At 35.7% G+C, this 11,055-nt stretch overlaps 2 protein-coding genes across 2 annotated transcripts; one reads left to right on the top strand and one right to left on the bottom strand.

Annotated features, from left to right (window-relative positions):
* The first annotated feature begins 279 nt into the window (after positions 1 to 279).
* Positions 280 to 5,181, top strand: LOC126732873 (casein kinase II subunit alpha-2). The gene is made up of 10 exons (XM_050435921.1): positions 280 to 680; positions 1,350 to 1,479; positions 1,725 to 1,919; positions 2,112 to 2,269; positions 2,786 to 2,876; positions 3,024 to 3,089; positions 3,414 to 3,496; positions 3,677 to 3,740; positions 3,835 to 3,903; positions 4,932 to 5,181. The coding sequence occupies exons 1-10, from the start codon at positions 352 to 354 to the stop codon at positions 4,989 to 4,991; spliced, it is 1,245 nt and encodes a 414-aa protein (XP_050291878.1). The 5' UTR covers positions 280 to 351; the 3' UTR covers positions 4,992 to 5,181.
* A 2,621-nt stretch (positions 5,182 to 7,802) lies between these two features.
* LOC126732872 (uncharacterized protein At2g23090) lies at positions 7,803 to 9,698 on the bottom strand. The gene is made up of 3 exons (XM_050435920.1): positions 9,531 to 9,698; positions 9,170 to 9,210; positions 7,803 to 8,208 (listed from the first exon to the last, which is right to left on the bottom strand). The coding sequence occupies exons 1-3, from the start codon at positions 9,604 to 9,606 to the stop codon at positions 8,089 to 8,091; spliced, it is 237 nt and encodes a 78-aa protein (XP_050291877.1). The 5' UTR covers positions 9,607 to 9,698; the 3' UTR covers positions 7,803 to 8,088.
* Between the last annotated feature and the right edge of the window lie 1,357 nt (positions 9,699 to 11,055).

Raw genomic sequence — 11,055 nt, 5'->3', positions numbered from 1 at the left:
TAGGATAAAATTTAAATTCTGAAACATAAATTTTAAAAGATAAAATCCAAATTTTAAAATTTCATAATATAAAATCTAAAAACTCACCAACTTTAGGAGAAAGTTTATTCTGTTTTGAGTGTATGCTTGCTTCCTACTCACAGCTGGTGGGACCTTCCGTGAAATCCACTAGCTGTGAGCAGGAGGAACCATACACCCAAAACACAAAACATGATGCATTTTTTCCAACTTTGGAGTAATTAGCAACTTTTTACCCTTACCATTAGCAAAACAAACAAAACCAGACTCGCACATAAAAAGAACGCAGCTCATTGCGCAACGTGGTAAGTAAATGGAGTGGTGTAGTGTCACATGCTAGATACGCTGCAGCACCCCAACACCAACACCAACACCAACAATCCAGCACTACTGCTCCTCCTTTCTCGCCTCCTGCTATTACTGTGCGCCCTCCTTGCCTTCCGTGCGCCGGTCGTGCACCCTCCTATCCTGCGCACCCCTCACTCCCACCTCCTCCCTCACAGCCACAGCCACATCATCATTCTCACCTCCAATACCACAAAACTCATCGAGATCTCCGGTTCGAATCGCCGACCCATGTCGAAAGCCCGGGTTTACGCCGATATCAATGTCGTTCGCCCCAAAGAGTACTGGGATTACGAGTCTCTCACCGTTCAATGGGGGTATTTAAATTTATTTTCTTAACCCTAAAATTTTATTTGATTGGGGATTATTTGTCCCATGCTGCTTTATTTTGTTAGCTGAGAATAATTTTGGGACCAAAAATATTGAGATTTTAAAAATCTTATGGCTTTTTAGCTTTAGTAAGGTTCAGCATCTAATTTTTTATTAGTTATGTAGTAAAGATCCCTTTTTTATTGTTCTTTAATCTCCATCCCTTTTCTTAGCTACCAAACAGAAAGTAAGGTTTTTAGTTTCTTTGATTAAGTAGCGTCACTTAGCTCGATTGGATTCCTTGATTTTAGTGATATAAAGTGAGAATACCTGATCAAGGATCACATTGAATATGTATGGAATGGATACAATTATTTTTTGTTGATAAAATTCAAAGACTGGTGCTTGTTTTAATAATACAACTGAGCCTTAGTACCAAAACTTTGGCTTTGTTTTCATAAAAATAAAGCCATTTAAAAATTTTGGCAGTAGAGTAAGTTTTTAGTTGTAGGATTAGTGTCTTTCGGTTCGAGAAGGGAGTGATTATTGACTTAACGTTGTTCACTTGTTTTTTGGGGCTTTGAGCTAATGCCGAAGCAGCTTTAATTTTTTGATGTGTGTATTGTGAGATTAGTGATTTCCTGGTTTTTGAGAAAATTTTTCTGTGTATTTTTCAGTGATCAAGATGATTATGAGGTTGTTCGGAAAGTTGGAAGGGGAAAATACAGTGAGGTTTTCGAGGGCATAAATGTCAATAGCAGTGAGCGGTGCATAATCAAGATCCTCAAGCCTGTTAAGAAAAAGAAGGTGGATTTTAATTGTTACTCTATTTTTGATGAGTTAGCTTGGCTGTTTTCCAGAGGACTACTTTGACAATATGTGGTGCTCTGTTTGAGTTGGTTATGATGTTGGATTTACAATATCAATTTTATTACTTCTGATATTCTGTTCAGTTGCTCCGTCTTTTTGGTCGTTCATTTGGGTCTTTGCTGTAATTTAATCGGATAATAATTTAAGGGTTAAGTGTGAGCTTTCTATTGATCTTTGTGCAGATAAAGAGAGAGATAAAAATACTTCAGAACCTTTGTGGGGGTCCAAATATTGTCAAGCTTCTTGATATTGTCAGAGATCAGCACTCAAAAACGCCTAGCTTGATATTTGAGTATGTGAACAGTACAGATTTCAAAGTTCTGTACCCCACATTGACTGATTATGACATACGTTACTACATATATGAGCTTCTCAAGGTGATTTATGCATTGAATCTATTAGAAATTTCATATCTGCTGTATCTTTCTCCCTTCAATGCAATTATGCTTTTTTATACTTAAATCTTAGTTATGATTCTTGCTGGTAAATCCATTGTTTACTTGAGGTAATGTGGTGTTTTAAATGCATTTTTTTAATGCCAAATTAGTTCTCTTTACTTTAAACTGCAGGCATTAGATTACTGCCATTCACAAGGAATAATGCACAGAGATGTCAAGCCTCATAATGTTATGATAGACCATGAGTTGCGGAAACTTCGCTTGATAGACTGGGGTCTCGCTGAGTTTTACCATCCTGGCAAGGAATATAATGTTCGTGTGGCTTCAAGGTAATGCTCCGAAGACATGTGGACCTAAGTCTTATAAATCGAAACATGTGTCTGCTAAAAGTTACATCTACTGATATGTGTGATAATTTTTCATTAGAAATTGCTTTGTATAACATTTTGCTGCAGGATATGGTGTCTGCTTGTGTCCAAACCTATTTTTTACTCGTGAACATGTGGAGAATATCTTGAATAGAATGCTTATTACAAACCACTTCAAAAGTTTTGGAATTTAGTAGATGTTACTTACAAATGCTTGAACATACATCCTTTTATAAAGCCTACTTATGTGGACACACATAAACAGAATTGTAGTGTGTAAGTTTGACTGTCCATAACCAACAATAGCATCAGTTCATGATGCTGTGTTTGCATCTACAGATCAGAGGGTGGTTTACATGCTTTAAAAAAAAAAAAAAAATTGTTTTAAGGCATATTACATTTTAAGCTGTTTTCCTTCAAATTTTGAAAATTCATCTGTCTGAAAGGATTTGAGCATTTACTTTCCTTGTTTTTCAGATACTTTAAGGGGCCCGAACTACTTGTTGATTTGCAAGACTATGACTATTCTTTAGACATGTGGAGCCTTGGCTGCATGTTTGCTGGAATGGTAAGAATATTTTATCTAGAATACCTCTGGTATTAAGTCATGTAAAATGCAATATAAACTGCATGTGGTTGTTTAGGTGCTTGTGCAATAGCTGTTAGAGAAGAGGATTATATAGTTGCTTGCTTACTATTCTTTCTGCTTATGCAGATATTCCGCAAGGAGCCATTCTTTTATGGTCATGACAACCATGATCAACTTGTCAAAATTGCAAAGGTAGCGCTTATTCTAATTTGGCAGGAATCTTAAATTTATCATATATATAGACAATAATTTATTATTCTGCGATATCTCTGTTACACACTCGCATTGAGAGAGAGAGATTTGTGTCACATGGGAAACATAACATGTATTTTTAATAAGAAAAATTAGTAACTACTGTGTTTATTACTACTGTTCACTATCTTTTCTGTGGATATATTAGAATTATTGTGAAAAGCTCCTACAGTACTTGGGACTGATGAGAAAATATATTTTCTAGTATAATACTTTTCTTTCCCCGAAGAATTTCTGCATGAATTTTAGTGGCTTGCTTTCCAGGTACTTGGGACTGATGAGTTAAATGCGTATCTGAATAAGTATCATTTAGAGCTTGATCCTCAACTTGATGCACTTGTTGGGAGGTAAGCTTGAATGATTTCACCTTTCTGGAGTCAATTCTCTGTTATTGTGTAAAAGTCCCATTGGTGCATGTATAAGTTACCAATTATCAAAAAAAGTCCCTTTATTAAGTTAATCAATTCATGCAACCTTAAAGTAGTTACACCACCCACTTTTTAATCTGTTGGTACCTTCTTCTGCAGGCACAGCAGGAAGCCGTGGTCCAAATTTATTAATGCAGATAATCAGCATCTGGTTTCTCCTGAGGTTTTTATCTTCTGTTCTTTTAGGTGTATTAAATTTTAGCTCATCACTAGTAGTACTGTAATTGGTTGGTTTTTTTAACTTGTATTTGATGCAGGCGATTGATTTTCTTGATAAGCTCCTACGGTATGATCATCAGGACAGGCTAACTGCTAGGGAAGCCATGGTAATCCTAATTGAGCTGATTCACTAATTGTATCTGTCTTATAGTTCAACCAAAAAATGGCTTTGGCAATGCTCATTCTTTCTCAATTTATTTTTCTTTGTTGATATAAATTGATTACATAACTTATGCCTCCCATGGATTTATTCATGTTTAACATTGAACCCCATGCAAGAGGAAAGTATACATGTTTGCAGGAGTGTTGCTTAGGGTGAGAAAGGAGTAGTTATTTTTTTGTAACTTCTCCCTCTGATGTGTCAAGCCCCCCCCTCTCCCCCTGGCGCTCTTTCCCTCTCCAACCTTCCATCAACACAAAACATTGTTCTTTTTCGAATTAATTTTAGTGCTGCATTACATGCTACAAATATTTTAACCATATTTGAAGTGTTTTGCCTCAATATCTGGTGGGCAGCATTTTTTTTTTTGGGCTTTACATATCATAATAATCATTCACCCCCCAAATTCAAACCAGCTATGGTTCTGAACTCTGCACTCCAAACAGGCCTTGGGAACTTTCTAGTGGTTGGGTGGTAGAGGGTACTCAGTGGTAGTACATATTATGAGATTAGTGCAGCATGGATGGTTAGAGGGTGTGATAGTACTTGGTGCAATTCATGGTATGGTGATTCAACAGTTGTTGCATTAATGTATTCTAGTACTTAGATTTTAATTAGCTACTCAACTTAGTTTGGCCAACACTGTCTGACAATCATCCAAGAGCATTGGTTGAGCACTTAAAGCTTTCAACTCAGGCATAGGGATACGAGTCGGAGGGAATTTATAAAGCTTTCATGAGATTTGTCTCTTTAGTTGAGCTTTGCCTGACATGCAGATCTCTCTGCAAGACAAAACCGTAGACTTCATAGGAGTCACATCTTCAACTTTGTTTCTCTCTCCACTTGATGGAAGTCACATCTTCAACTTCATCTCTATGTTTAATTATTAAAGAAGTTATTGATTGATAACGTAGGTAATCTAATTGTCATCATTGGGTATACTAACATGTAGCTGTACTGGTGTTGGTACCGCAGGCACATCCATATTTCTCACAGGTGAGGGCAGCAGAAAGTAGCAGGATACGGACACAATAGCCTGATTGAATGGAGTCTTGTGTATAAACTAGAGTCCATGTTATTTGGAATTTGTATTATATAAACCCTTAAAACTTTTATGGCCACCTCGCACGGGATGTAGGCAGCCAAGTTTGGCTATGAGCTCGTTACTAAAATGATTTAAGTCTCCTGTTTCGTTTGAATAAAACATAATGTTTTGAAACTTCTAGTTTTGCATCAGATATTTTAGAATTTTATTACTGTCTTTCTTGAAGCACTTTCAGTGCTACACTTGCAGCCCCCCTCAGTCGGTGAATACTGCTAGGTATGTACGTGGTGCCGGCGGTAAACTAAGCATTACTGACCTCATTCTAGCCTTTTCTTTCCCTGTATGTTTTCAAGCTTGGCTTGGAAGGAGAGGAGAGGCCTTCTTTATTACCTTCATGCATTGGGGCAGCAAGCAGAGAAATTCTTGAATAATTTTTGTTTTACTGAGTTGGAGCAGAATTAATTGACCTTTTATTCTAACTAAAATTGTGATCTTTGGTTGGTCCAAATCAATCGCATTGCAGTTCCTAAGAAAGAAAAAGAAAATAAAATAAAAATCTTCAATCGCATTGCAGGGACTATGGTCTATGGAGTGCACTTGCGTATAAACATATTTTTTAGTGGATATACATCCCTCCTAGCCATTCCCCCCACCCCCCCCAACCCAAAAAAAATAAAATAAAATAATGGTGATAATATCGTTGACGTTAAGAAATAAGATAACTTAGATAAGGAATCGTTTCTAATAAATTATAATTTAATGAAGGGATAATTATACATTATCAACCTATAATTAGGATCATTTTTATTTTGTTTGCTTCTTGTTTAAAAAATATCATTTATTCATGAAGTTAAATCAGTTAATCCACCTGTGTCAAGTTGATTCAGTTAATCATATCTGCACTCACCGTAAAGTAATTAAAAAAAAACAACATAAAGAGGAAGAGACAGGTATGAGAAAATTTAAATCCTTATGAAGCAATCACTCCACCACTTAACCAAACAGATGCCTTTACGCAGGTAATAATACTTGAGAAATTCTTGCAAGCTTTTTGTGAATTTGTTTATTTCTAGTATCCAAGAGAGAGGGTTATGGCCTTATGGGCAACCTTGTATCTTCCACGACTAAATGCTTAACAAGTAACATACACAGGCATGCTGGGTGGGGTATTCACAACTGGTTCTAGTGTAGCTTCTTGAAGGCAGTATAGTAGGAGTCAATTTAGAGTGATTTTCATCCCTCTTCACTCAATTTGCATAAAGCAAAACTCACTTTTTGTGAGGCCCATATTCATTCCATCTGTATGGCTTGATTTTCATTCTCAATTTTCATAACTCATAACTCAAAAAATTGAGTTAGGATTGTGGAAAGTGGAAACTGAGAACATCTTTTTATTGTTTCTGAATTATGAAAATAGAGTTATTATGACAATTTTGTAATTTTTTGCTCAAATGAATGGATCCCACCCATATGTATTGTCACCATCAAGTACGGAGCACTAATTGATGACTAACGACTCTTTCACCGTGCATGTACCAACCTTTTGTTTTTCTCTTACTTTTCCTTTACTTTCACTTTCCCTTAACATTTGTTTTGGTTTCAATTTTGTTGTGATTCCGAAAAAGTAAGTTGTTGTGATTCCGAAAAAGTAAGTTCAACATCTCTGAAAGCTCTTGCAAAATTTGTAGCTTCAGTCTCTGCTCTTGGGTGTCCGTGTGTGTTATGAAGTTTGTAGTGGTATCCCATCTCCTTTGGTTGCAAGAAGCCATGGGTCCTCATCTACAATTCGGATCAATGGGAGAATAAAAATCACCTAACCCATAATTACAAAACCCAAGAATGATATAAAAATCATCCATTATTAGCCAGCTTTGAGAAAAACAAGGAGAGAGAGAGAGAGAGAGAGGGAGGGATACATGTTCTAGATACTGGGTTGTATTCGAATTTGGGCTCGAGCTTCTTGAGGGTTTGTACTCTCGATTTCAAACACAAAGACAAAAGGAAAATGGAGGAGAACTCCTTCAGTGCACTACTAGATAACGGATTCAAAAATAATAAGAGAAAGAGGAGACACAAAGGCAAAGTGAGAGGAAGTGTAGAGAGGGGCAAAGAAAGAGAGGCAGAGAAAAAGAAAATAGTAGGTTTTGCTAAAACATAAAAAGATATGCGAATAGGTGTAAAGTGGAGAGACAATGTCTATGCATGTACTCAATTTAGTCTATTTAGATGTTATGTGCATTTTGCAAAGTGCTAATTTTCGTGGGTCTCACAACTTTGCCTAAAGTTGAGTTTTTGATTTAAAAAATCCATTGAGAACTTCCATCCAAACACATTGCAAGTAGAGTTATGGGAAAATTGTGTTACAAATATGAGAATTGGATAAATAGGAATGAGATTTGAGTGTTGAGATATGAAAATTGAGCCAAACATGGCCTAAGACTTGGTGAATTGAGGTCATATCCTGACAACCGTTACAATTTGAATCATAATTGAACACTAGAAAGCAATGGTTTCAATTTTCTTATAGTGATGACTGGAGAAAATCAATTATCCATGATCATGATAGACGCTAGAGAAAAGAAAACTGAATACCCAATTGTTTCAAGCTGTATCCAAAGGGAAGCAAGGACCCATGAGAAAACTACTTCATGTACTACTGCAGCCATCGAAATGGCAGGAAATGTGCCATTACGATAACATCACCCCATTTACTCCTACAGACCTTCCAAAGTAAGATTCACAATTGGAAAATATCTGGATCCAGTGCAAGCACTTGATCAATGGGCCAAGTAAGACAACTCTTTCAACATAAGCAAGGGCATTTATATTCATAATCAAGGGCATTATAACTAAACAAGCTTTCATGACCAATGGCATTGATACTTCATAATATAATAAAACATTGAGTTTCGCTTTAACAAAAGGAAACAAGTATCAACCATTCTCACTACCTCAAGCACACAAATTATACAATACGCAGAAAGCAACCATGATTGTTAGGACTCATTGGAATTAAAGTAGAAAGCTTTAATATGAGATGATGATTTTCTTGACATGTCTCTAGGATGTTCTCTCTGATCAATTTATTCAATTTTTGAGATGGGGGAAGCAAGCAGTAACATCAGATTTGGGGTGCTTTGCTCCTGCATGTTCCCTGCACTTCACCTCTGATGTAGTGCACATAAATGTCTGCATGCACACCTTGCACTGCATTCAAGATTCACCAAAATATATTATAACTAACAAACTATTAAAAATTAGTACAATAAGCAGAACTTAACTCAAATGAACCAAGATACAAATCTTGATCTAAAATTGGATTGATTGGTCTGAGACCCCCAGTTTCTTAGGAAATACATACCCTACCCTAAACACTTACATAATAATCATTAGCTTAACAAAATCAGCATGAGTAACACACGCAACCAGGAAGAGTCCCTAGATGTCAGAGACCAACATTGGAATTTGGATACAAAGAATGTTTGGATATTTAAAATGTAAACCGAATAATGCATTGACCTAATTCCTACATAAAGTAAAACTGCCTTCTGAGTCGAGGAAACACTCATTCCAAATATAGTATGGATTTAATCAGAGAAGATTCTGGCTTTGACTACATATTCCAGATGAGTCTTCAATTTTCAAGCAAACAACCTAACATCCTGCTAATACTTATTTATTGATCATAAAAAATAAATAAAACAAATAATTTACTATTTATAAATGGTTTGAATGATACTGCAATATCAATAGCAGTAGAGTGAAATCCCTCCTCCATCAAAGGAACTTGGGCCATCTTGTCATAAAATTCAAGCTACCATATCCATGACAGTTTGTTATTCGGACTTAGGCAAAGATAAACGAAAAGACTTTGAGTTAACCTCTCATTCAAACATATACATATTAGCAACCTGAGCCTCAGCCATCCATCCGGTACTGGATCATGTAGCCCTCATCTACTATATGGGGTTCTAAATTAGCTAACTATATTGGCAGACACCGATCTTAAAATCCCTGATACCCTATTCCTAATCATATTCCCTTCTCTCAAAATAATACTTCAACAAATCTCAATTTCTATAGTTACACTTGCACACAATAAAGCAAACTCATCACAGTTACCAACCAAAATTTTGATATATCAAATGTATGAAAAATTCAAGAATACCTGGATTGTCATCGCCTTCTTGTTTGATTCTAGCTGGCTTCCTGAGAAAATCAGTAAGATAATCCAAATTAAGCACAACAAGATACATGTAATTTTTAAAGACCCCAAGTAGATTTTTTTTTTTTTTTGGTTAAAGCTCCGTTTGGCTGCGGATTATCTAATTTTTGATATTATCTCGATTACCCAGAAAAAACCCACCTCAATTAAAACCGTGTGGTTCGTTTATGATCTGAAAACTTAAGGTACTTGTTTCAAAAGATGAGAATTCAGACATAAAAGAAGTCTAATTTTCTTTGATTTTCCGAATCATATTCTAAGACCACAAACGGAAATTTGAGAAAAAGCGAGGAGGAAGATTTACCCTTGCCAGCGGCCTTTGCCTTCTCCAAGTTCTTCTCGCGTGCCATCTTCGACTTTTGGGCGTTGCCTCCTCCCATGGCTGGAAATCAGGGGGATCAGAACCTCAAAACCCTAGTTTTCGCAAAGAGTAGATTTGTGAGAAATAGCGGTGGTAATACGCCGCGGAACTGTATATATAGTACTATATTACTATATAGGTAAAGGGACAGTGATTCACTCACCCATGTGAAAGTCACCGACCAATAAAATTGAACGGTTATTTTTCATTTATAAAACTGTTGACTAAAGTTTATCAAAAATAAATAAAACTGTTGACTAAGCGACAACACAAATCAGTCTATTACAAGATGTTGCTGCTGTATCAAGAGCCAGCAGATTCACCACCATAGCCAGTGGGATAACAAAAGAAAACATACCTAGCAGAAAACTTAGCTCCTAATTTTGCTAGTGCATCACATTGATTGGCCTATCCGAACACATGCTGTAATACCCCAATTTTGTTTGTATGATTATCACCCTATTTTGTCATTTTTTTAATATAGAGTTGAGGTACTATATGTGTGTACGCAGTAAAATGGGGGAGTACACAATTTTGTGGTGCTACAAATAGGTGAGAAAATTAAAGTTTTAGTGCATATAATTTAGTGTGGCAATTAAAATAATAAATAAATAAATAAAAGAGGAAGATGTTTTATAGGCTTCTTGGAGACTAAAGAGATAAGCTCAAGTGAGTTTTAAATTCCAGCCTACTTCCACATCTTTGATGCATTAAAATATAAGGTGGAGGAGAAGATAAATTAGGGTTTTATTAAGAAGGGTTTCATCACTAAAGAGGCTAAGAGGTGTTTTTCTCTTAGAGTTTAGAGTACATTCAATTAAAGAGGCGATCAAATTGTTCAAGGTATGATTTCTCACCATTAAAAACATAGAATTAAAAGTTCATAATTTTATCATGGAATCAGTTTGTGATAATGTTAGATTGTTCAAAAGGTTAGATTTAGTCCTAAAATTTTAATTATACTTTTATGATATGATTTGCCCACTATGTGTATCCATGAACAAAGTCATGGATCAAATCTGAACTCGTGTGCCTGTTACATTTTCATTGGGATATATACATATATATAATCCTAGATTGGAGCCACGGAATTTCAAGAATCTATGATTATGGCTTACATCTTCCTTCAAATATGTACATAAATATATATATATATATATATATATATATATAAAATAAGTCAATGATTTTGCCACCGTTTTCATTGAGGTTATGCTGTTAAACCCATTGAGATTAATATACGTTAAATCTTGGAATTGGCTTCTGTGGGTATGGCTCTCACGTTGTCCTCTGTGGGTTCCTAGAACAAGTGAAAGTTGGCCATCAGGTCTTCTTTCGGATTTGTATATATTGTGTGGGTTTGGATTCAGCAGAAACGCTGAATTCCGCGTCACGTTTTCCTCTTTCTCTTTTTCTTTTTCTTTTTCTTTTTTTTTTTTTTTTTTTTTTTTTTTTTTTTGGCTTTCAC

Source organism: Quercus robur, chromosome 6 (assembly GCF_932294415.1).
Source record: "Quercus robur chromosome 6, dhQueRobu3.1, whole genome shotgun sequence".
NCBI lineage: Eukaryota > Viridiplantae > Streptophyta > Magnoliopsida > Fagales > Fagaceae > Quercus > Quercus robur.
The sequence above is the reverse complement of the archived record's forward strand: the minus strand, read 5'-3'. Positions and strand labels throughout refer to the sequence as shown.

Excerpts from the sequence above, each read along its gene's own strand:
- LOC126732873 (XM_050435921.1), top strand. The coding sequence starts at position 352 with ATGCTAGATACGCTGCAGCACCCCAACACCAACACCAACACCAACAAT. Across the intron at positions 681-1,349 it reads TCTCTCACCGTTCAATGGGG|TGATCAAGATGATTATGAGG; the intron begins GTATTTAAATTT and ends TGTATTTTTCAG. Across the intron at positions 3,904-4,931 it reads TAACTGCTAGGGAAGCCATG|GCACATCCATATTTCTCACA; the intron begins GTAATCCTAATT and ends TTGGTACCGCAG.
- LOC126732872 (XM_050435920.1), bottom strand. The coding sequence starts at position 9,606 with ATGGGAGGAGGCAACGCCCAAAAGTCGAAGATGGCACGCGAGAAGAAC. Across the intron at positions 9,211-9,530 it reads GGCAAAGGCCGCTGGCAAGG|GAAGCCAGCTAGAATCAAAC; the intron begins GTAAATCTTCCT and ends TGATTTTCTCAG. Across the intron at positions 8,209-9,169 it reads AGAAGGCGATGACAATCCAG|TGCAAGGTGTGCATGCAGAC; the intron begins GTATTCTTGAAT and ends TCTTGAATGCAG.